The 26,543-nt window shown below is 47.3% G+C and overlaps 1 protein-coding gene across 1 annotated transcript in view; it reads left to right on the top strand.

Annotated features, from left to right (window-relative positions):
* Positions 1–18,763: 18,763 nt before the first annotated feature.
* The window catches only part of LOC147990320 (uncharacterized), a 40,460-nt gene continuing 32,680 nt past the window's right edge, over positions 18,764–26,543 (top strand). The window contains exon 1 of the mRNA XM_087538023.1: positions 18,764–18,859. Within this exon, the coding sequence (XP_087394149.1) occupies positions 18,764–18,859 (96 nt within the window). The remainder of the gene's footprint in view (positions 18,860–26,543) is intronic.

The raw sequence follows: 26,543 nt of genomic DNA, 5'->3' as shown, positions 1-26,543 counted from the left end.
ATTATTCATATTACATGGGATGTTGTGAAGATTGCCTAACTTGCGACATATGCCTTCAATGTGATTATGTCTCTAAGTCGTGCCTCGACACGTGGGAGCTATAGTCGCATCGAGGGTGTTACAGTGCGGTACTACCGCACGGCGAAAGCGGTACTACCGCGGCAGGTGCGGATGTAAAAAATTACATCCGCTCCTACTACCGCAAAGGGGCGGCACTAGCCTGGTGGGCAGCGGTAGTGCGGCTCCAGGGGAGCGGTACTACCGTGAGCACCAGTGGTACTACCGCGCCACCGCGCGGTACTACCATGGATGCCCACGGTACTACCATTGATCCAGGAGCAGTACTATTTTCCGCAACCACAACAGCAGCCAGTCAAAGGAGGCAGGAAAAATGGAGGAAGCTCCAAGGAAGAAGGAGGGGATAAAAGGAGACGTGTACGTGATGATTCCACCCAAACCTTTCCAACGCGGACCCCCTCTTAATAGTACGGCTTTCCTACGACTCAAATCCACCAAAAAGAAATGTAGAAAAGACGCCGTCTTCGTCAGTCTTCGAGGGGCACCCAATCGTCTTGTGCCTAGCAGAGAAGAGTCTGGAAAACTCATGGCACACGATTAGTCCGCAAATACGTTGTCATCAATCACCAAAACACTTAGGGATAAATATGTCCTTACAATCTCCCCCTTTTTGGTGGATTGATGACAAAACGGGATTTGCACAAGGAAAAATACTATTGAGTAAAAGCAAACCCCTCCTCTCTATAATATAGACGGGCTCCCCCTAAATGTGTGCCACCTAGATGAGCACGAATACTAGGAACAGAGCTCCCCCTATATTATAGAGACAAGGCAAATTTATCACTAGACAAGATAGTACAAACATAAGATAACTAAGATAGATAGAGTGCATATGTCTTACACCATATGGAGGAAAGGTCTCGGAAGCACAAACTGAACTAAAGCAAACGAGGCAAACGAGGTCCAAACGACAAAGCAAACAAACACACCAAGCACGACACAACGCAAATCCCTACACTCTCTCCCCCTTTGGCATCGAGACGCCAAAAAGGCAGAGAGGACACCTACACACACGGGGTGGCTCAGGCAGAGAAGTCGTCCCACTGCTCCTCGTGCTCCTCGTCAGACTCAGCGGCGGGGATAGTCTCCTCCATGTCATCCTCTGAACTGGTCCACTTGTAGCCCTACTTTGACATCCAGGCAGCCTCAGGTGTGATGACGTCCTCAGACCTGCCAGACACATCCTCTCCAAAGAGCCTCATCACCTTCTTGTCACGGCGGCGACTCTCCTTGTCAGTCACGTGAGCCCTGTACTATCCCTTCGCCTGCATGCAGAAGAGAGTCTTCATCTTGTCCTTTAGCTTCTTGGCCCATGATGGCTCAGAGGAAGAAGTGGTGGACCTAGCAGCATGGTCCTCAGCAGCAGTCTCAGCAGCAGCAGCCTCCCCCTCACCAGCAGCCCTCCTAGCAGAAGATGCCTCAGCACGAGTAGTGGTGTTGGCCCAATTGGGCTTGACGCGGAGGCTGATGGACTCATGGCGAATCCAGTCTGGAGCATGGAACTCATCACCTAGATACGTCTTCTCCCAAGTGGTGGAGAGCAGCAGAAACAGGTACGGTCCATAGATAGGTACCTTGCGAGTGAACACTGCAAACTGAAGCTCACACCACATGATGTGAGAGACATCAAGTGGCTGAGTCTGAGAAGTACGTGCCTCTGCACACAAGAGCAACATGTCCACTAGATATGCATGAACCTTGTCCTTGTCGCCAATGTGTGGGAACAGAGTGTTGCGGAAGATGCGATGCATGATATCCAGAAAGGAGTTCAACACCCAAGATGATTTCCCATTGGGGAGTACCTTCTCAACAAGGAAGGGCTGAAGCTGGTTCTTGTTGGCAGACTCAGAGTTGGCATGGGGGCGGACGCCAACGGGGGTGTGAAGCCCGTCATCAGGAATGTGCAGCAGATCCATGAACTCTTTCCATGTAGCAGACAGCTGACGGCCATTGGTCATCCAAGTCATTCTCCGCTCCTCCCCGGGATGAAAGTACACTGAGGCAAAGAACTGACAGATAAGCTCAGGGTCATAGTCAAGGTGAAAGGAGATCACCGGCTCAATAGCAAACTGCTCCACCAAGTCTAGAGCCTCTCCAAAATAGTCACAAAACTTGTCTTTCCGCAGGTGATGCATGTCTGTCCACTTGACATCCACGTAGGTATTCTACTTGTTCTTGATCACATCCAGATAGATGAGAGCATGTTGCTTGGTCCAGAACAACTCGGTGCCTCTGAGGATAGCCCGAGGATTCACATAGGGATTGATCTTCCGGCGCTCGACATACTCAGTGGTTGAAATCTCGTCCATGCCCTTAGCCGGTTCCTTTTGCTTGCTGGCAGTGGTCTTGACATTGCGCTTGGGGGCATTGGAGCCCTCTGGGGCTTCATCTTGGGGGTTGCGCAGACGCTTGGAGCCAGTGTCACGACTGGGATTGGAACGGTGAGAGCCACCACCTAAGACACAGAACGCAAAAACACCCACAACAGCCAAGAGAGGTTAATGCAAAGACCACAACAAAGCAAGTGAAACAAGTAGAAAGCACACATGATACATGCCTAGAGAGAGATTTGATCCCTATGGTAGTACTGCCAAGAGCTGCGGAGCTAAGAGAGTAGTACGGCTCTTAGACGCGGTAGTACTGTGCAAGATCACGGTAGTACCGGGTGTAGGAGCGGTAGTACGACCTTAGCACCGCGGCCGGCACGGTAGTACCACGTCTGCGGAGCGGTAGTACCGCGCCTGACGGGCGGTAGTACCGCACATCGGGCATGGTAGTACCGCACCGCGTCAGATCTGAACTGGTTTAAATCTGAGAAAGCCCGCAAAACCACGGCGGTACTACGGTTGGACAAAGCTACCACAAGACAGCATATCAAGTATGTTTCCTACGCATCACGACTCTCCTACATCCTACTCTTGCATAGATTTGGCCTAAAATCTCAAGAACAGCAAGTTTCTCCCCAAAAGCCTAGAAGCAAGAGAACAGCCAAGAAAAAGAGGGATTTGGGGAAAAACCTTGGTCCATGGCAAGAGGAAGTGGTGGGGAACGATCCCACCGGTCGGAATCCGAGGAGAGTGGCCGGAGAGGAGATCCGGCGAGGGCCTCCAGCGCCGTTCTTGAGAGGGAGAGACGTGGAGAGAGAGACAATGAATGGGTATGGGGAGTTGGAACTCCCCTGCCCGAGTCATAACCCCCACGCGCCCTTGACGGCGCGGTAGTACCGTGCCCAGACACGGTAGTACCGCATAGTGCGGTACTTCCGAAGTACCGCACCAGAGCGGTAGTACCGTGCCTCCCGAAGCGGTAGTACCGTGCCCAGACGCAGTAGTACCATGGGCTCAAGAAGATGCACGTTTCGAGCGCGAAAAACCGGATCTTTGCACAAACCACTCCGAGCAAACACAACACCACAAGACCATGCAACACACAAAAACATAAAGGCACACGACAAACGAACCAACCACGAGACACCACCTCTCCACAAGAGAGGGCGGTGGCCGTAGCCACCTATGTTTGAGTCAATTGGTATGGCACCGCGAAGAATTATCCTTGGGTCCATGACCAAAACTCGTCTTTGAAGCACAAGTACCATCAAACATGGCTAATGTGAAAGACTTGATTGATTTATGCATAATGGGGGGAGGGAGAGTTCATTGAGAGAACATCACTCCCCCTATGTCCATGCCTACATCTAAATAGGACAACACGTTGAGTATGGTGGGGGGTGCAAGGGTTCAAGCAACATTGCTCGAATCGATGATATTTAGCTCATGCCTTAACTCACGAAATCTTGCTTCATCCAAGGGCTTCGTGAAGATATCTGCAAGGTTATCATGAGTGTTGACGTAGTTGAGCTCGATCTGTCCTCGCCTAATGTGATCCCGGATGAAGTGATACCGGATCTCAATATGCTTCGTCTTGAAGTGTTGCACCGGGTTGAGAGAGATCTTGATGGCACTTTCATTGTCACACCAAAGAGGCACTTTGTCACAAGTGACACCATAATCCTATAAAGTTTGCCTCATCCATAAGAGTTGTGCACAACAACTACCGGCCGCAACATACTCCGCTTCGGTGGACGAGAGAGACACACAACTTTGCTTTTTGGAAGACCAACTTACCAAAGAGCAACCAAGGAATTGGCACCCTCCGGAAGTGGACTTCCTATCCACTTTGTCTCCCGCCCAATCGGAATCCGAGTACCCTACAAGCTTGAAGTTTGATCCTCTTGGGTACCATAAGCCAAAGTTTGGGGTATGAGCCAAATATCGAAAGATTCGTTTGACCGCCACATAGTGACTTCCCTTAGGTGCGGCTTGAAACCGTGCACAAATTCCCACACTCAACATGATGTCCAGTCTAGATGCACAAAGGTAAAGCAAGGATCCAATCATGGAACGATATACCTTTTGATCCACCACTTTACCATTGGGATCTAAGTCAAGTTGGCACTTGGTGGGCATTGGAGTGGAAGCCGGCTTGACGTCACTTAGCTTGAATCTCTTGAGCATGTCTTGAGTGTATTTGGATTGATTGATGAAGGTTCCTTCTCTTCTTTGCTTCACTTCGAACCCTAGAAAGAACTTCAACTCTCCCATGGAGGACATCTCGAACTTTGAGGTCATGAGAGCGGCAAATTCCTCATTGAAAGCTTTGTTAGGAGAACCAAAGATAATATCATCAACATATAATTGGCACGCAAATAACTCCCCTTTGACCTTCTTAGTAAAAAGAGTGGGGTCGATTAGCCCAACTTCAAAACCACGGTCTTGTAACAACTCGGTAAGGTGGTCATACCATGCACGTGGGGCTTGTTTAAGTCCATAGAGTGCCTTATCGAGTTGATACACATGATCAGCAAAGTAGGGATCCTCGAACCCGGGGGGTTGCTGGACGTACACCAATTCATTAATGGGACCATTAAGAAAAGCACTCTTCACATCCATTTGTTGTAACTTAAAGTTATGATGAGAAGCATATGCAATCCACATGCGAATGGATTCAAGACGAGCAACGGGAGCAAAGGTTTCACCGTAGTCGATACCCTCGACTTGGGAGTAGCCTTGTGCTACCAAATGAGCCTTGTTGCGAATGATAATCCCATGGGCATCTTGCTTGTTCTTGAATATCCACTTGGTTCCAATGACATTGTGGTTCCCCGTTGGCCTTGGCACCAATCTCCACACTTTGTTGCGCTCAAAGTTGTTGAGTTCGTCGTGCATGGCATTGAGCCAATCCGGATCTTCTAGCGCCTCATAGACCTTGTGGGGTTCCACACAAGAGACAAACGCGTGATGCTCACAATAATTTGCTAATTGTCTACGAGTGCTTACCCCCTTTCTTAAGCTTCCAAGCACATTCGTCATGAGATGATCTTTGGTGGAGAGCTTGGAAGCAACCTTGGCGGCACGATGCTCTAATTCCTCCTTGATGGTGAGTTAAGGAGCGGTTACTTGATCATCTTGAGCGCCGTCATGAACTTGTTGTTGATCTTGAATTTGCTCGGGGGAGAGAACTTGACCTTGGGCATCACTTGGTGTGTCCACACCGTCTTGAGTATGATCTTGCCCTTGATCTTGTTCATGAGGTTGAGGGCCTTCACTTTGTTCTTCGGAAGCGTGTGGGTCTTGGGTTGGTGATGGCTCCACTTGAGTGGAGCATTGTCCTTCTCCTTCGGCCACAAGGGGTTCCTCAATGGGTAGGATGAAACCAACACCCATTCTTCTTATGGCTTGAGGAGGAATTTCATCACCTACATCACAAGTGCCACTTTGCTCCACTTGGGAGCCGTTATTCTCATCAAACTCCACGTTACACATCTCCTCAATAAGTCCCGTGGATTTATTGAGGACACGGTAAGCATGAGAGTTTGTAGCATATCCAACAAATATGCCCTCATAAGCTCTAGCCTCAAATTTAGACAACCGAACACCTTTCTTGAGAATGAAACACTTACACCCGAATACCCGGAAGTACTTGAGGTTGGGCTTGTTACCGGTGAGTATTTCATATGGAGTCTTGTTCAAGCCCTTGCGGAGGTAGAGCCGATTTGATGCATGACACGCGGTGTTGATGGCTTCGGCCCAAAAGTTGTACGGAGACTTGAACTCCGCCATCATGGTCCTTGCCGCATCCATCAACGTCCGGTTCTTCCTCTCCGCAACACCGTTTTGTTGAGGGGTGTAGGGTGCGGAATATTGATGCTTGATTCCCTCGTCACTAAGAAACTCATCCAAGGTGTAGTTCTTGAACTCGGTGCCATTGTCACTTCTTATTGTCAAGATCTTTGCATTGTGTTGACGTTGTGCTTCATTTGCAAAGTCAATGACGGTTTGTTGGGTCTCGCTCTTCCTCTTGAAGAAATACACCCACGTGTACCTTGAGTAGTCATCCACAATCACCAAGCAATACTTCATACCTCCAAGACTATCGAAGGATGGAGGCCCAAAGAGATCCATGTGAAGGAGTTCAAAAGGCCTCTTTGAATAAATGATAGTCGTGGGAGGGTGAGCCTTCTCATGTAGCTTTCCTTCGATATAGGCACTACAAGCACGATCTTCAGCAAAACTAACATTCGTTAGTCCACGGACATGGTCCCCCTTGAGGAGACTTTGCAAAGATCTCATATTGACATGGGCTAAACGGCGATGCCAAAGCCATCCCACATCAACTTTAGCCATTAGGCATGTCGCGGTCTTAGTGGGTCGCTCCGAAAAGTTAATCACATATAGACCATTCTTGATATGCCCAACAAAGGCTACTTTAAGAGTCTTGCTCCACAAGAGGGCCACGGTATCGATATCAAAGAAAGTGGCAAAGCCCATGACAGCAAGTTGACGAACGGAAAGTAAATTGTATGCAAGGGACTCAACAAACATGACCTTCTCGATCATGAGATCATGAGAGATGACCACCTTGCCAAGTCCCAATACCTTAGAAGATGAGGCGTCACCCCACTCGACATTGGTGGGCATAGATGGAACCTTGTGCACATCCACCACCAAGTCCTTGCTTCCGGTCATATGATTTGTAGCTCCGCTATCGAGCAACCATGATCCCCCACCGGAAGCAAACACCTACAAGAGATCAATGCTTGGTTTTAGGTACCCATTTTGTAATGGGTCCTTTGATGTTAGTAACAAGGGTTTTTGGAACCCAAATAGACCATTCAATGTATTCATGAAGAGAACCAACAAATTTGGCATAAACATGCCCATCACTAGCACCGCATAACACATAAGAAGGGTTAAAATCGCCGGCTTTATTGAGAGGGATGGCATTGCCCTTCTTGACATTGTTCTTCTTCTTCTCCTCAGGGGCACTTTCTCCCTCCCTCACAAAGGTTTGCATGAGAGGAGGAGGTCATTTGGTCTTGTCATTCTTCTTCTTGTTCTTGGAGTCGGGCACGTACCCAACCCCTTCCTTTGCCACACCTCCCTTTTGGTTGATCAAGAGATCGTTGAGGTTCTTCTTGCCTTGTATGCAAGTCGCAAGACCTCTCTCAAGTTGCTCCTTCAATTTAGCATTTTCCTCAACAAGATGTATATGCTCACAACACGGGTTAGTAGCATTTGCATTATCAATTAAAATCATATGAGAAAAAGTTGCTTTCTCCTTAGTTAGCTTCACTTGGAGTTGATCATGAGACTCCTTGAGACTAGCGTGAATACCCTTCAAGGCCTTGTGGGCCTTGTCGAGTATATCAAACTCCTCTTTGAGTCTAGCAAGATCAACCCCGAGTTTGGCCTTCTCGGAATTTAGCACACGGGAAACAATGAGGGCATGATCATAATCTTTCTTTAACTTAGCATGATCAACGTTGTGTGACTCCTCAAGAGCCAAACGAAGACTACGCTCTTCCTTAAGAGCATTGGAAAGATTCGAAATCTCATCGGCATAGTCACGACTATGCCCTTCCATCTTAGAGATGGTGTCTTCGTGAGCCTCGATCATGTCATTGGCCTCACCCAGTTGTTGCAAGAGAGCAACAAAGTGCTTTTTGGATTTTCCCTTGAGTTTGCCCATAAAGGCCTCAAACTCGTTAGCCTCCACATTAGCTCCCCCAAGTTCATTAATGCTATCCGTTGGGGAAGGATGATTAATGATGGTAGTTTTGATGTTGGAGGTTACCTTGTTGGTGGCTTTAGCCATGAGGCACTTGGCGGTGATGATCTCGTTGGGTGAGTCGAAGAGAGACACCCGTGACGTTGTTGCAATGGCAACGGAGGCCATGGCAACCGACTCATCATCTTCATCATCATCCTCATTGTACTCTTCTTGCACAACCAAAGCCTTGGGAGGAGTCTTCTTGGTGAAGTTATTCTTGTTGGGGAATGACTTGGCCTTGTCCTTTCGGATGAGTTTGCCACCATTGTCTTCCCTCTTCTCATACGGGCATTCCGCAACGAAATGACTCACGTTGTCGCAATTGTAGCAAGTCCTTACACGTTGCTTACCCCTTGTGCCACTCGAGTTGTTTTTGCTAAAATTGGGCCTCGAGTTTTTCTTGCTCCAAAATTGCCTTGAAGCAAGTGCCATGTGTTCATGATATGCATACTTCGTATCTTCGGGGTTGCTCTCCTCTTCTTCCTCTTCTTCTTCTTCCACGGTGAGCTTGGCCTTCAATGCAAGGTTAGGCTTCTTTGCCCGTTGAGAACGGAGCACTACATTGTCGGCGGTCTTGTCCAGAATGTTCATGGCCACAAACTCATCCAACACTTCGCTTGAGGTCAAAGTGTGGAAGTCCGGTCTTTGACGAATGACGGAAGACATGGACTTGTGATAGGGAATCATTGCCTTGAGGAATTTGCACTTGATCCAATTGTCATCCGTGTCCTTACTCCCGTGATCTCGTAGTGAGACCGCGAGTTTGTTTACTCTCCGATAAAGCTCACGAGGTTCTTCATCTTCCTTCATTGCAAACTCATCGGCCTCATCTTGTACCACTTCATAGTTGGAGCGTTGAATGCTTGCGCTTCCCCGGTAGAGAGACACGACACAATGCCATGCATCTTTGGCCAAGGCGAAGGGACGAAGATGAGGTAGGTCTTCGGGTGGAATTGCATCTTGAATGATGAAGAGAGCATTCTCATTGAATTGGTTGTCCGCGGCTTCTCGAGGAGTGAAGTTGCTTGGATCATGTGGATAGAAATCTTCATCAATGATTCTCCAAAGGTTAGTGTTCACATGATTTAAATGACGTTTAAAGCGGTAAATCCAAGAATCAAAATCCTCATTTTTCACAATCTTAGGGGGAGGACCGGCATGATTCAAATGAGTGGAAGGAACCGGTCCACCATAAACAAGTGGTGGTTCCACATGGGCAAAGATGCCGGTGCCATTCTTGCCACTAGAAGAAGGAGCCTTTTCACTACTAGCTTCCCCCTTGTCGGGGATAGCATCCGACACCTTGATGGCGGGATCACCCACTTTCAACAGTGCGGTGGATAGTTTAAGCCCCTTGAGAAATTTAGTAAACATGCTTTCAACTTCGGTCGTCATGGAGGTTTTCAATGTCTCCAAGGCCACATTGAACTCCTCACGAGAGACCGAAGTTCCCCCATCGCCCGTAGACGAGATAGGATTCACACCGGAGTGTTCCTCCGCACCGTCTACGGTATCAACCATACTCTTCGGATGGTAAAGTCCTTAATGAAGAGACGAGGCTCTGATACCAATTGAAAGGATCGATATGGTTGACTAGAGGGGGGTGAATAGGCAACTAACAATTTTTAGCTTTTCTTTAGCAATTTAAACTTTGCATCAAAGTAGGTTGTCTAGATATGCAACTAGATGAGCAACCTATATGATGCAACACGAATAGGAACACAAGCAAGCAAGATATATGAAACAAATAAGCTACACAAGTAAAGGCACGAGATAACCAAGAGTGGAGACGGTGGAGACAAGGATGTGTTGCCGAAGTTCCTTCCCTTTGAGAGGAAGTACGTCTCCGTTGGAGCGGTGTGGAGGCACAATGCTCCCCAAGAAGCCACTAGGGCCACCGTAATCTCCTCACACCCTCACACAATGCGAGATGCCGTGATTCCACTATTGGTGCCCTTGAAGGCGGCGACCGAACCTTTACAAACGAGGTTGGGGCAATATCCACAACTCAATTGGAGGCTCCCAACGACACCATGAAGCTTCACCACAATGGACTATGGCTTCACGGTGACCTCAACCGTCTAGGATGCTCAAACACCTAAGAGTAACAAGATCCGCAAGGGATTAGTAGGGGGAATCAAATATCTCTTGGTGGAAGTGTAGATCGGGGCCTTTTCAACCACTCCCGAGCAAATCAACAAGTTTGGTTGGCTAGGGAGCGGGATCGGGCGAAAATGGAGCTTCGAGCAATAATGGAGCTTTAATGGTGGAAGAGATGAGTCAACGGGGAAGAAGGAGACCCTTTATATAGTGTGTGGAAAAGATCCAACCGTTACCCACCAACCAGCCCGCGGCCAGCGGTACTACCACGCCTGGCCAGCGGTACTACCGCAAGGCCGCGTGGTACTACTGCTTGCAACCAAGCGGTACTACCGTACCGTCCCACGGTACTGCCGCGACCCCAGCCAGGGAAACAGACGCAAGCTGGGGGCGGTACTTCCGCACGCGCGGTACTACCACGCCCCCAATGAGGTACTACCGTAAGGCAAAAGTCCCGTCCAGGAGGAAGGGGAACTTCCGTGCCTACTTCCGCAAATAAACGGAAGTAGCAAAAACTCGACAAAGTAGTACTGCCGAGGGGCGGTACTACTGCCTGACCGCATAGCGCGGTACTACCGCACGGCGAAAGCGGTACTACCGTGGCAGGTGCGGATGTAAAAAATTACATCCGCTCCTACTACCGCAAAGGGGCGGCACTAGCCTGGTGGGCAGCGGTAGTGCGGCTCCAGGGGAGCGGTACTACCGTGAGCACCAGCGGTACTACCGCGCCACCGCGCGGTACTACTGTGGATGCCCACGGTACTACCGTTGATCCAGGAGCAGTACTACCGCAACCACAACAGCAGCCAGTCAAAGGAGGCAGGAAAAACGGAGGAAGCTCCAAGGAAGAAGGAGGGGATAAAAGGAGACGTGTACATGATGATTCCATCCAAACCTTTCCAACGTGGACCCCCTCTTAATAGTACGGCTTTCCTACAACTCAAATCCACCAAAAAGAAACGTAGAAAAGACGCCGTCTTCGTCAGTCTTCGAGGGGCACCCAATCGTCTTGTGCCTAGCAGAGAAGAGTCTGGAAAACTCATGGCACACGATTAGTCCGCAAATGCGTTGTTATCAATCACCAAAACACTTAGGGATAAATATGTCCTTACAACATCTTTTTGATGCCACCACCCATCAGGCAGAGATTTAGGTGAGAAAGCTCCATACCAACGGAACGCAGCGAGATGGCACTTGTCTTGAGGCGGCATTACCGAGTTCTTGTATCAGCATCACCTCCTCGATGCCTTCAATCATGCTTGAGGAAAATCCAGTGGGATGAGAGGGGATCTTCTGAGCGCTGGACAAGGAGATCTATCCCATATTTTTTGCCATCTTCTTAGCTAAGAAACTTATGCAGACTTGAATATTTTTTGCTTTAGCTTTTCCATGTCTGAATTATTATTAATTTTAGGATATTCATGATATATGGTTGATGCCCCCTTGCTGACGTTGCTTAGAGGACATCTTTGAATTATGGCTGTATCGATCTCAATTATCATCATGCAATTTTCATTATCCACTCTGAAGTCGAATATGTCATTTCTTTGTGTTGCTTTACTTGCAAATTATAATATAAGCTATATGGTGTATGTATCAGTGTGTTACTCCCTCTGTAAAAGAATATAAAAGCGTTTAATTTACTAAAATAGTGATCTAAATACTATTATATTATAACAAGTGACCACGTGTTTAAGTATAACGCTTGAGTTGTTATCTGGGGTAGTACCTACAAGCGGCAGGATAAAATTGATTAGGTAGTCTGTTTAGTTGCTTGCCATTTGGATTGGAAATGGTTTGTTAGGATAACAGATTTGGTTTGTACTCTCTTTGTAAACTAATGTAAGAGTGTTTAAATCACTAAAGTAGTAATCTAAACGCTTTTATATTAGTTTACAAAGAGTAGTAATTTGATTTTTTTTAGAAAGTGGCGTTGATTGAAGCAGCCCCCGCCAGCTTCTTTTTTTGCATAGTAATATGTATCTTATTAATAACATAAAGATTCAGTTACAAGCCACGTAAATATCAATATTACAGGACTGAAAAGGTAGGATGATCCTATGAAAAAAAACCAGTGCCGCCCTCTTTGTTAAGAATAAGGAGACATATCACCTCTTCACCCAAGCTCGACGCGGCTCCATCGCTAATCAGCAGTTTTACGGATCTCCAAAGTAGTTTGCCGGAAGCAAAACCATTGTCGCTGAAAGAATCAGACCGGGGCAACGTGTCCCCGGACACGTCATCGAACTCCAGAACTGACACCCCCGCATGACTACGACGTCGAAGGAGGAAACCAGACCTGTCAGCCTCAACCACAAACCCAACACAAGATGCACCATCTTCCAGCTGTCACTCTCCACCATGACGTCGAAGACAACGCCGCAACAACGGGGACATAGCAGAAAGAGAGACACACCTGATGGAGTTGCCGCCGCCGCCTCGCCAACACCATCCATGAAACCTAACATCGTTGATCCGAAGGATCGACGAACACACGATGCCACCAACTCCGAGACATCGCCATGAAAAACACCGCCGGTGTGGGAGTGAAGTTGAGACAGATTTATTCGTCCAGACACCGTTCCCACCATTCCAACGGCACACCACGACCTATAAATCCAAACCCTAACTACAGAGATCGCCTCCCGACGAGGTTCCCCTCCCTCCTGCCGCTGGAGCAGCAGCCGGAGAGAAAGAGGCCAGCCCTCGCCGGTGGAGATCGATGAAAAAAGATCGCCTTCCTAGTCGTCTCGCCCGTGGCGGCGGCAAGGATAGGGAACGCTTCAATGTGTGTGTTGTACGCAGACCCCACGTCGGCCTCCTGATGACTTTGGGTCAAGTGGTAACAACCCCATACGTATCCCTGTGGGTATCCCAGCCGTTTTCTCTTTTATACCCCTAAAAGAAGCCGTTTTCTCTTTATTTTTATTTTTCTTAATTCGAAAAAAGGGTAGCCCCAGCGTATCGATGCGTGCGTATCCCCGTTCTGGACGCGTATCCTGCACCGATTCGGCACAGAGGTCGCATCAGCATGTGCAGGGAAGATAGACCCATACGTGATGGTGCAGTACCGAGCGTACCTTTTCCCTACCAAAGTCGAGAAGTCGCCGCTCCCTAAAAAAAAGTCGAGCAGTCGCCGCCGCCGCGCAGCAGTCCGCTAGAGTTAGGAAATCCTTCTACTGCTCGGAGTCCGGTTCCGATTCCTACAGCCTCTTCTGTGCTTTCAACGGTGACAGATCCCAATTCTGATTCCGTGAAAATCTTCTATATAATCCTAGCCCTCGGCATCAATTGCAATTGTATACCAAACCTTAATACGCACAGCGGTACAGACCGGTTCTTCACATGTCGACGGAGCTGCAGCAGACCACGATGGCAACGGGCGTCACGAAGAAGCACGTCAGGAGCAGGGGAAGGGCCAAGAGGGCACATGATCCGTACACGTCCGTTTATGGAATCGTTCCCTGGGAGATGTGGGACCGTCGGCCGTGGATGGACGTTAGAAAGCTCGACGAAGCAACAGTCGGCAAGCAGGTGGTGGTCTTCGGCCGTGTGCGGTGGATCCGACCGCTGAGCAAGACGACTGCCATCGTGGGGCTCCAAGATGAATCCAGAATGGTCCCGTGTATAATCGAAGCCAGTGCTGAAAAGGGAGTCACCACCCGGATGGTGCACTTCGCCTCCATCATGCGCCCAGGGACCCTAATAGATGTCGAGGGGGTCGTCTCCCTCCCTGGGAGCCGGAAGCATCTCTTTGACACCACCACCAAACAGGTGGAGATTCAGGTGAGAAAGCTCTATGCCATCGGAACGCAGCCAGATGGCAGTCCTTTTGAGGCGGCATCACGAAATTCTTCCATCAGCATCACCTCCTCGAGCCCTTCAATCATACGGGAGGGGAATCCGGTGGAAATGCAGCGAGATGCCAATCATCTTGAGGTGGCATCACGGAACTCTTCTCTCAGCATCACCTCCTCAAGCCCTTCAATCATGCGGGAGGAGAATCCAGTGGGACATCTTTTTGGCGCCACCACCCAACAGGCGGAGTGAGAAAGCGTCGTACCACCGGAATGCGGCGAGATGGCAGTTGTCTTGAGACGGCATCACAAGAGTTCTTCCATCAAGATCACCTCCTCGAGGCCTTCAATCACGCTGGAGGAGAATCCAGACAGGATGGGGTTCTTCTGAGGGCTGGACAAGTAGGTCCATCCCATATTCTTAGCTATCTTCTTGGCTAAGAAACTTATGTAGTCCTGAGTAGTTTTTCTTTAGCTTTTATGCGTATTACTGTTACTTTTCTTGTAGAAGAATGTTAGGTTTATTCATGATATGGCTGATGGGATTCCAGGCTGGATGACCCCTTGCTCACATTGATCAAAGGACATCTTTGGATTATGGCTGTATCATCTCAATTCTATTCTTTATCATGCAATTTTCAGTATCCACTTTGAAGTTGAATATGTCAGTATTTCGTGCCACTTTAACCTATACATTACAATATAATCTATATGTTGTACGTATCAGTGTGTTGTTACTTTGTTATTATCACAAGTGACCACATGTTTAAGTATAACACTTGAGTTGTTATCTGGGGCAGTACCTACAACAAGCGAGCATAAAGACTGATTAGATAGTCTGATGCTACTGTTTAGTGATACTATTCCATACACCTGTGACATGTGCCACATAGTTTTGTTTCCTTGCAACAATCGAATATTACTCCACTGCATATAGCGATATTTTTCTTTGTAGGTTTTTTTAGCGGTATTTTTCTTTGTAGGTTACTTCTATGAAACCATGCTTTGACGAAGTTGACACCACCGGTACCTATGATGCAGCCCAGGAGAAGGCCCAGCAAGCGTGTAGCCCGGACCTCAGAGATATGCGTCTGATCAATGGGTCAAGTGACCTGGTATAAGTAATCGTAGAGGTGGAATGGTTGTATTTGGGCGAATAGATACACGGCTGACAGCCGTATAGCTTGTAGCGACAGAAACGCCGCTCTTCCTGGTGAGAATTCGAATTTCACCATAGGCATCTCCAGATCCTGTTGTGCTCCTAACGCACACAAGGCCTGTTTGATTACTATGTTTAATATGGATCCCACTTTGGTGCGCTTGTTTTAAGAAGCTCGCCATTTTATGTTCTCAAGCAATTTTTCTTCTTGTGCGAAATGATAGTATACTAGCATGAAATGCCCGCATATAATTTTCTGAAATATGAACTGTAGAATTTTTTGGAGTTTTGTAGGTCAAAGCATTTCGTTGGGACCCACACCCATGGCATGTTTACTTGATCAGTTGAAGGTGTTAATAACATAGAGGATATGACTTGCGAACAAACTTGATTAGGACAATCGCCCTGGCTATACAAGCAAATGACCACATGTGCGGTTAAACCTGTGTTTCGGACATGTCCCTCTCTTCGTCCGCGAATATGTGTACATCTAGCTTTTATTCTAAATCAAAGTTTAAATTTTTTGATCAATTTTATAAAAAATAGTAGTAACATATATGACATCAAATTGATATATTATTAAAGTATATTTCAAAACGAATCTAGTGATACTAATTTGGTGTCGTAAATGCTTTTACTTTTTCGTAGAAAGGTGGTCAAAGTATTAAAACTTTGACTTAAAGACAAAAGCTAGATGTACGCTTAATCACGGATGAAGAAAGTATGCGTGAGTTCATTGATTTGGGTGCCGAAATGGAGATTAAGGAACTCTATGTTGAGATATGGCAGAAGCATAACTTTTCTGCAATAAATTAATGATGGCGAGGAATTACTAAGGGCTTTATTTGCACAGGTTTATGAAATTATTCATGGCTTATTGGTATATTTGTTTAAGGTAAACGTTTAGAGCCGGGGCGCCTGCCGAAACTTGGGCCAGTCACCTCGCTAGTGACGTGAGCAGGCGGGGCCATGCATCCTTGACATGTCGAGCCGAGGTGAGCCGTACGGTCGCTTCGCTTTTTATCCTCTTTCCTTTATCCCGTGCGCTTTCAGTGCCTTCTTCCTCCCAAAAGTGCATCTCACCTGAAAGCATCCAACGCCATGGCCATGGCCGAGCTGCCATGCTTTACTTCCAGCTCGAGGCGCCACACCTAGCGACAAATCAGGGGCCACCGGAGCTGCAACCGTCTATTTTGGTCAAGTTGCATCCAGCGACGCCAGGCGGTGGTGACTACAACCGTGGAGCACAAAGCTGCATACAACGGCAAGGAGGGCTACAATCAGCCGCGCCCCTCGACAGCAGAGTTGCAATTGTACACGTCGAAGCTGCAACCGGCGTTTGGGGGAGTTACAGGGTCAGATGTTGAGATGTGATTATTTGCTGGAACTGGAGGTATTGTTCGAACCGGGTAAATTTTTGCTTCAAACATGTTTTTACCTCAGATTCCTACTTGCTCAGTTTTGATTTTGCTGGAACTGTGGTAAATTTTTGCTTCAAACAATTTACCCAAATTTCCATCGCTCGGGTTGTTTTTGCTAGGACTAGAGTTATTTTTTGCTGGAACCTTTTTTGATTTTGCTTCAACTATATTTTTGGGCTGAATTTTGGTTTCGCTCAAACTAGGTGGTGCAGGCCGACGACAACGACGAGCCGGAGATGGCGACACCGTGCTATGATGGGATGCGTGATTTGATGGACCGACTTTTGTTCAAAACTGCATCTGGCAAGACGTGGTGCTGAAACAACGACAAGATGAGGAGGGTGCGCGACGACTGCTACTTCAAGCCACGGAGAGAAGCGGGGAGCTGCGATGGACGATGATGGCGGCGGCCGTGGAGGGACATGGCAAGCTAGCTGCGGCGGCCATACAGGGGCCACTGAAAGGCGTGGGGGGTTTTGATCCTGTTCGGGGGGAAGGAAAGAACAAATCGTATGGCCTGGGTTGCTCCAATCAAATGGCTACTAGCGGACCGGCCAAAATTTGGACCGGTTGGCCGGCCTAGTACTGGTCTTTGTTTAAGCATAATTGCAAGAAAAGGCTTGAGATAATAAAGTGGCACTATCCATATGAACCTCCGAAGGTAAAATACTATTTTTAAGACCATCTATTTGACAGTTGACCAATATGTGATTGGGTTTCATGAAATGCTCTGCACACGACTGCTAACACACGATTTACAACCGACGGGATTACAAGCCACACAGATTAAACAAACTAGGTAATCGAATGGTGTAGGAATGTTAGGTGTGTGCATCGTGCGTGGAATCATTGTGTGCATAGCATAACAGTGCTCTTCAAATTTTGCAACAAATAGAATGACATGCGTTTTTTTTTAGAACCAATAGAATGACATGCGTATGTCCCTGATTTCCCTCCTTTCCCTGTGTGTCAACAAACAAGCAGAGCATCCATGTATTTTGACCAAAACGGCCCAACCTAAAACCTCTCACGTGGACCATAAAACAGCCTATGGCAGAGCTTTTCCTATTGGCTGTTCATGGTGGTATGATAAGAGCAACTTCAATAGGGCGACCCATTTCATTCGTCCATGTCCGTTTGGGTCTGCGCGGGCAAAAACGACGGCCCAACACGGAGACCCATTTCCATTTTGCGTCCGCTCTGTGTCCGCGCGGACCCATTTCCGTCCCAAATTTGAGTCCCATTTGGGTTCGAGGCGGATACAAAGCAGACGTTTTCTCTGTCGCTCTCGTCCGTCTGCGTCTGGTCCTGGCCCGCTTGTCACCCACCCATCTCTCTCTCTTCATATTTTTACGAGCTGGCCCACTCCCCATCGCTCGAGGCGCACGTTGCTCCGATGCGCCCCTGCTCCACCCCGCTCGCCGCCGTGCTTGAGCGCCCGTGCTCCGCCCCGCTCGCTGCCCCGCTCGAGCGCCCCTGCTCCGCACCACTCGCCGCCCATGCTCCGCCCCGCTCGCCGCTCTCAGGGTCCTTGTGTCGCTTCGTATCCCGAAGCAGGAGCTGGTCCGGTGGTGCTCTTCGAGCGGTGGAGGCCGCCGGTGGTGTCGGAGCCGCGAGCCTCCTCCTCCCGCCGCCGCGATGGCCGGCGCGCGCCCTCCTCCGTCCGCTACATCGCCTCTCCCCCCGCGGCATCCGCAGTTTGCACCTACCGTAGATCTCGAGTTCCCGGCCGCCTCGCTCGCCGCCAATGCATTGGCACGGCGCGGCCACGCGAGCTGCGGGCGCGGTGGCGGGACGCGGGCGTGGGCAGGCGACGCGAGCTACGCGCAGGCGGGCTGCGGCAGGACGCTGGAGTGGGCAGGCAACACGAGCTACGCGCAGGCGGGCTGCGGCAGGACGCGGGTGCGACGGCAGGCGCGGTGGCCGCGGTAGGAGCCACAGGACGGGGGCGCGTCGGGCGCGGCAGGAAGCGGGCTCGATGACGGGTGTGGCTGACGCGGGCACGGCTGTCGCAGCGGGAGACGGGCGCGGCGGCCGCGGCCTGACGCGGGAGCGGGCGAGTGCGGCGGCGGCGGCCGCTGGACACGGGCGCATGCGCGATGGCGGGAGGCCATGGCAAGACGCGGGCGCGATGCCGGGTGCGGCTGGAGCCCGAAGCTTGTGTCGACGAGCAGCTCAGGGCGGTGGCCCGTCAGGTGTTTGAAGAAATGCCTGGATGGACATGTTCAAAATGGATTTGTTCCGCGTTGGGCACACCGGCTGACCCAATTAAAAAAGGGACACGGATGTCCGCTCGGTCGATCCAAACGGACAAAATGCGGACAAAATCCGCGTCCGTTTGGGTCGCCCCATTGGAGTTGTTCTAAGAGCTAAAACTCGAATGGGCACTTACCAACACTTTTGTCATGAATACAAGTGACATTGACATATAAGTGATGTTTTCAGAATATTTTATATCTTATTTGCATTTTTTTGATTTAGTATGAATTAGTTATGAAATTTTCAATTTTCAGAATATTTTATATCTTATTTGCATTTTCTGATTTAGTATGAATTAGTTATGAAGTTTTTAAAGTAACGGTTAAAAGGCAAAAGTATAAGACGACAAAGTGGGTTAGGCAAAACCACATGTTTTCAAAAATTAGAGGCAACCCAACTAAGGGTATGAATACAATTATACCTTTTTCCTATTAGACGCATTCTGCGTCAAGTAGTCGATCGTTCGCACAGAGCAGATCAAGCTACGATCGAACTGGGCCGGCCCATCTGAGAAGCTAACGCATCCGGTTTTTGGAACATTCTGAGAGGTTCCAACCTGGTTTTTCTGGTTTTGTGAAGATTCTAGAATGTTCCTGAACTTTTTTTTACTGATTTTTGCTTTCTTATGTTTTTTACTAATCATTTTTTTTCCTTTTTTTCCGTTTCTTTTTTTTTCTTTTTTGTTCAGTTTCTTTTGTTTATGTTTTTGTTCAAAATTTTCAAAACGTCTTCAGAAAAATTTGGGGATTTCAATTAATAATTCTGTTTCAAAACTTGTTTGCTAATTTTAAAGAATATTCATGTCTCCAAATTTTGTTCGGAGATTAAAAAAATGTTCTCATTTCTAAACATTGTTCATGTCTTAAATTGTGTTATGGAGTTTAAAAAAATGTTCTATTTCAACAATTATGTGCATTTTTTCGAAAAATATTCATGTTTTCAAATTTTGGTTCTGAAGTTTAAAAGAACCTGGGTTTTAAAAATATAGTTTTCCAAATTTAATTTTGGAATTTCAAAAACAAATGTTTGTGTTTCAAATTTTGTTCCAAAGTTTCATAAAATGTTCGTATTTTCCAAAAAATAAGAATTTCAAAAATTGTTCCCCTTTTTCAGAAAATGTTCAGGTATTCTTTTTTTCCCAGAGTTTCAGAAAATTGTTCAGTATTTTCAAAGAGTGTTCCCTTTTTTTTTGAAAATGTTTGAGTTTTTAAAAAATTTGTGCATAATTTTGGAAAGTGTTTGCGTTTCATAAAATATTTCCGTTTTTGAACAACTGTTTTGGGTTCTAAATTTCGAAAATACTCGGATCTGCGATGATTTTGGTTTTTAATTTATTCGCCCAACCCAATATTTAGATACGGCTGTTAGTTGAGCCGGTAATAGCAGGGCAACTAATTGAGGAGTACTTATGTCTCAAAAAAAACTTAGGAGTACTTCTTCGAAAGCCCCGCAAGGATCATTTTGGCTGAGTTGGAAGCGACAGTAGGTCTCCAGACTCGTGCTACAGTAGGTTCGCTGTTGCTCGCTAGCTTGGGCCGCGCAGTGCGTTCGGCTGGCAATTTGCTGCAAAGAGCGGCAGACAGGAGCTCCCCTATGGCAGGGCAACTAACTGAGGAGTATTCATGTCTCAAAAAAAAACCTTAGAAGTACTCCTTCGGAGAGCCCCGCAAGGGTCATTTTGGGTAAGTTGGAAGCGCGCCACTTGGCGCTCTCAGTCGTCGCTACGTGTCGCGCTTTGGGTGATTCTTCCGAATTTTATTTTATTCTAATTATTCTATACGCGTTTTCGGCTTTTAGTTGATTTTTTTTGGTTTTTTCAGCTTTTCTGTCTTCCCCTAGTTTCTCTTAGGATTTGGACAAAATAATATTATGTCAAAAAATGTGTTTTTTTCTTTCCTTCCGCGAGAGGTACAGATTTGCTTCCGCAAAAGGCACGAAGGAAAAAAAACGTATTTTTTCGTTCCGCGAGACGTACGGATTTGCTTCCGTGTCGTGCCTCTCGAAAAATAAAACAAAATGTGTTTTTTTCCGTTCCACGAGAGGCATGGATTTACTTCTCGTGAAGGCACGGTTTTGCTTCCGCGAGAGGTACGGTCGTGCCTCTTCAAAAGAGAAAAACACGTTTTTTCCTTTCGGGAGAGGCATGAATTTGCTTCCGCTAGAGGCACGGCCGTGCCTCTCAGAAAAAGAAAAAACACGTGCCTCTTTGAAAAGTAAAAAACACATCCTCCCGGTTCGGGTTTTTTCGTCCAGTTTTCTTCATAAAAACAAAATTTGTCAAAACCAAAATCTAGTTTTGAAGACCTCGACACGAGGGATCCTGCGATGAAAACGATTCAAGATTTGGAAGCACGGTTTAAGAGATAAAATGTTTTGAATAAACGAATTTACGAAAAAAAGGAAGTTCCCAGATTGCGACAAATGACACACATCCAACGCACCACTTATTTCAACCTGACAAGGTGGGAGTCATCTCCTTAATTAGTGATTTCGCATAACCAGTTTGATGCCCTAGACTTGGTTATCTAAGATTGGACAACAAATACACCTGGACACTATAAAAAGGCCAGAGGGGTACAAATACAATCACAAATCAGGACAGAAAACATGAACTGGACAGTTTAGTAACACGTGTGCCCACATGCCCACAGTAGATATGATAGCCCAACGAACATACACCCTGGCAGAAAAAAATGAATTTAAGTCTAGGGACATGAACTGAAAATTACTGTCACAGACCGGTATAATTACTTACTAGTAAAGCAGTAAATCAAGGGCACAACAAATAACAAATCACTGGATACTAACATGGACAAAAAATAGAAATGATTGATTTTTCTCACATCAGAAATCATTCACTTTCAAGTCCTCTTCCCATACCCAGTGAATAGTTGTTTGAAAGCACTAGGGAACTAGAAACTCGAATAAAGTTTCAGAAACTTGGACAAAAAGAAAAGAAATGGTTCTAAAATGAATACACCCAACAAAAGACAAACCCAAGATTCAATGGTAAATTCACTAGAATTACAATGTGATTACTCTCAAAATCCCCATTGAAATTACACTGAAATTTGTTGGAAATATGAGCAATTTACCAAATGATTTTATTAGCAGAAATATTAGATAAAGCATGACTAATATAACAGTGACAAAACAAGCCATGCGATTTGAGAAAAAAAAGGTAAACAACATCTTCATATATGAACTGTAACTGAACATATCTAGAGCAGGCAGTATAGCAAGTTGCATATATGAAATAGAGTCTAACCTATGTAGGGCAAATACTAGAACAAGAAACTGCAGCAGGACCTCTAACAGAAAGGAGAATAACACATACGGGACAGTGGCAGCAGAAGCGCTGGACTTGGGGTCGGTGTCCTCGTATGCCATGTCGTCGAGGAGGTCGTGGATGTCGGGGAAGAAGTCGTCGTCGGGGAAGTAGTCATCGGAGTCCGTGATGAAGAAGCCAGTAGTCGCGCGGAGCACTCCCCAAAAACCTTATCACTCTTCTCCCGTACAGGACTCAAAAGGTGCGGTTCCGGAGGCCTACTGTCCCGACCTGCGGTGCACGCCGCAAGACGGGATGGGGAAGAACGTAGCAGCAGCGCAGTTGGTCGGAACTTTGTGGCGAGAGGAAGAGAAGCTTCTGTTGTGTCTCTCTGGAGAGGAGCGACCTCTCTTATATAGGCACGGTGTTGGAAATATGCCCTAGAGGCAATAATAAAATGGTTATTATTATATTTCCTTGTTCATGATAATTGTCTATTGTTCATGCTATAATTGTGTTATCCGGAAATCGTAATACATGTGTGAATATATAGGCCACAGCATGTCCCTAGTGAACCTCTAGTTAACTAGCTCGTTGATCAATAGATAGTCACGGTTTCCTGACTATGGACATTGGATGTCATTGATAACGGGACCACATCATTAGGAGAATGATGTGATGGACAAGACCCAATCCTAAGCATAGCACAAGATCGTGTAGTTCGTTTGCTAGAGCTTTTCCAGTGTCAAGTATCATTTCCTTAGACCATGAGATCGTGTAACTCCCGGATGCCGTAGGAGTGCTTTGGGTGTACCAAACGTCACAACGTAACTGGGTGACTATAAAGGTATGCTACAGGTATCCCCGAAAGTATCTGTTGGGTTGACACGGATCGAGACTGGAATTTGTCACTCCGTATGACGGAGAGGTATCTCTAGGCCCACTCGATAATGCATCATCATAATGAGCTCAACGTGACCAAGTGTTTGGTCACGGGATCATGCATTACGGTACGAGTAAAGTGACTTGCCGGTAACGAGATTGAACGAGGTATTGTGATACCGACGATCGAATCTCGGGCAAGTAACGTACCGATTGACAAAGGGAATTGTATACGGGATTGATTGAATCCTCGACATCGTGGTTCATCCGATGAGATCATCATGGAACATGTGGGAGCCAGCATGGGTATCCAGATCCCGCTGTTGGTTATTGACCGGAGAGTCGTCTCGGTCATGTCTACGTGTCTCCCGAACCCGTAGGGTCTACACACTTAAGGTTCGGTGACGCTAGGGTTGTAGAGATATTAGTATGCGATAACCCGAAAGTAGTTCGGAGTCCCGGATGATATCCCGGACGTCACGAGGAGTTCCGAAATGGTCCGGAGGTAAAGATTTATATATAGGAAGTCAAGTTTCGGCCATCGGGAAGGTTTCGGGGGTAATCGGTATTGTACCGGGACCACCGAAAGGGTCCCGGGGGTCCACCGGGTGGGGCCACCTATCCCGGAGGGCCCCATGGGCTGAAGTGGGAGGGGGAACCAGCCCCTGGTGGGCTGGTGCACCCCCTTGGGCCTCCCCCTGCGCCTAGGGTTGGAAACCCTAGGGGTGGGGGCGCCCCACTTGGCTTGGGGGCAAGCCACCCCCCCTGGCCCTCCTCCCTTGAGATCCAATCTCTAGGGCTGGCGCCCCCCATAGGGGCCCTATATATAGTGGGGGGAGGGAGGGCAGCCGCACCAAGTCTTTGGCGCCTCCCTCTCCCCAGGTAACACCTCTCTCTCTCTCTCTCGTTGGAGCTTGGCGAAGCCCTGTCGAGATCACCGCTGCTTCCACCACCACGCTGTCGTGTTGCTGGATCTCCATCAACCTCTCCTTCCCTTGCTGGATCAAGAAGGAGGAGACGTATTCCCAACCGTACGTGTGTTGAATGCGGAGGTGCCGTCCGTTCGGCGCTAGGTCATCGGTGATTTGGATCACGACGAGTACGACTCCATCAACCCCGTTCTCTTGAACGCTTCCGCTCGCGATCTACAAGGGTATGTAGATGCACTCCCCTCTCCCTCATTGCTAGATGACTCCATAGATTGATCTTGGTGATGCATAGAAAATTTTAAAATTCTGCTACGTTCCCCAACAATGGTATCAGAGCTAGGTCTATGCGTAGTTTCTATGCATGAGTAGAACACAAGTTGTTGTGGGCGTTGATTTTGTCAATTTACTTGCCGTTACTAGTCTTAACTTGATTCGGCGGCATCGTGGGATGAAGCGGCCCGGACCGACCTTACACGTACGCTTACGTGAGACTGGTTCCACCGACTGACATACACTTGTTGCATAAGGTGGCTGGCAGGTGTCTGTCTCTCCCACTTTAGTCGGATCGGATTAGATGGAAAGGGTCCTTATGAAGGGTAAATAGAAATTGGCATATCACGTTGTGGTTTTGGCATAGGTAAGAAACGTTCTTGCTAGAAACCTATAGCAGCCACGTAAAAACTTGCAACAACAATTAGAGGACGTCTAACTTTTTTTTGCAGCATGTGCCATGTGATGTGATATGGCCAAAAGGATGTGATGAATGATGTATGTGATGTATGATATTGATCATGTTCTTGTAATAGGAATCACGACTTGCATGTCGATGAGTATGACAACCGGCAGGAGCCATAGGAGTTGTCTTAATTTATTTATGACCTGCGTGTCAACATAAACGTCATGTAATTACTTTACTTTATTGCTAAACCGTTAGCCATAGTAGTAGAAGTAATAGATGACGAGACAACTTCATGAAGACACGATGATGGAGATCATGGTGTCATGCCGGGACGATGATGATCATGGCGCCCCGAAGATGGAGATCAAAAAGAGCAAATGATATTGGCCATATCATGTCACTATTTGATTGCATGTGATGTTTATCATGTTTTTGCTTCTTATTTGCTTAGAACGACGGTAGTAAATAAGATGATCCCTCACAATAATTTCAAGAAAGTGTTCCCCCTAACTATGCACCGTTGCTAAGGTCCGTTGTTCCGAAGCACCACGTGATGGTTGGGTGTGATAGGTTCTAACGTCCGCATACAACGGGTGTAAGCCAGATTTACACACGCAATACACCTAGGTTGACTTGACGAGCCCAGCATGTACAGACGTGGCCTCGGAACACGGAAGACCGAAAGGTCGAACATGAGTCGTATAGAAGATACGATCAACATGAAGATGTTCACCGATGATGACTAGTCCGTCTCACGTGATGATCGGACACGGCCTAGTTGAATCGGATCATGTATCACTTAGATGACTAGAGGGATGTCTGTCTGAGTGGGAGTTCATTAAATAATTTGATTAGATGAACTTAATTATCATGAACTTAGTCTAAAATCTTTGCAATATGTCTTGTAGATCAAATGGCCCACGCTAATGTTGCCCTCAACTTCAACGCGTTCCTAGAGAAAACCAAGCTGAAAGACGATGGCAGCAACTACACGGACTGGGTCCGTAACCTGAGGATTAGCCTCATAGCTGCCAGGAAAGCATATGTCCTTGATGCACCGCTAGGTGAAGCACCTGTTTTCCCTGCAGAACAAGACGTTATGAACGCTTGTCAGACACGTAGTGATGATTACTCCCTGGTTCAGTGCAGCATGCTTTACAGCTTAGAACCGGGGCTCCAAAAGCGTTTTGAGCAACAGGGAGCATATGAGATGTTCCAAGAGCTGAAAATGGTTTTCCAAGCTCACACCCGGGTCAAGAGATATGAAGTCTCCGACAAATTCTACAGTTGTAAGATGGAGGAGAACAGTTCTGTCAGCGAGCACATACTCAAAATGTCTGGGCTGCATAACCGCTTGTCTCAGCTAGGAGTTAATCTCCCGGATGATGCGGTCGTTGACAGAATCCTTCAGTCGCTCCCACCTAGCTACAAGAGCTTTGTGATGAACTTCAATATGCAGGGGATGGAAAAGACCATTCCCGAGGAATATTCAATGCTGAAATCAGCAGAGGTGGAAATCAAAAAGGAACATCAAGTGTTGATGGTGAATAAAACCATTAAGTTCAAGAAAGGTAAGGGTAAAAAGAACTTCAAGAAGGACGACAAGGGAGTTGCCGCGCCCGGTAAGCAAGCTACCGGGAAGAAGTCAAAGAATGGACCCAAGCCTGAGACTAAGTGCTTTTATTGCAAGGGAAACGGTCACTGGAAGTGGAATTGCCCCAAGTACTTAGCGGAAAAGAAGGTCGACAATACCAAAGGTATATGTGATATACATGTTATTGATGTGTACCTTACCAGCGCTCATAGTAGCTCCTGGGTATTTGATACCGGTGCAGTTGCTCATATTTGTAACTCAAAACAGG

The sequence above is a fragment of the Triticum urartu genome, chromosome 1A (genome assembly GCF_056163025.1).
Source record: "Triticum urartu cultivar PI428250 chromosome 1A, HENAU_Tu73, whole genome shotgun sequence".
In the NCBI taxonomy this organism is placed as follows: domain Eukaryota; kingdom Viridiplantae; phylum Streptophyta; class Magnoliopsida; order Poales; family Poaceae; genus Triticum; species Triticum urartu.
Note: the sequence above shows the minus strand (reverse complement) of the source record. Positions and strands in the feature narration are given on the sequence as shown.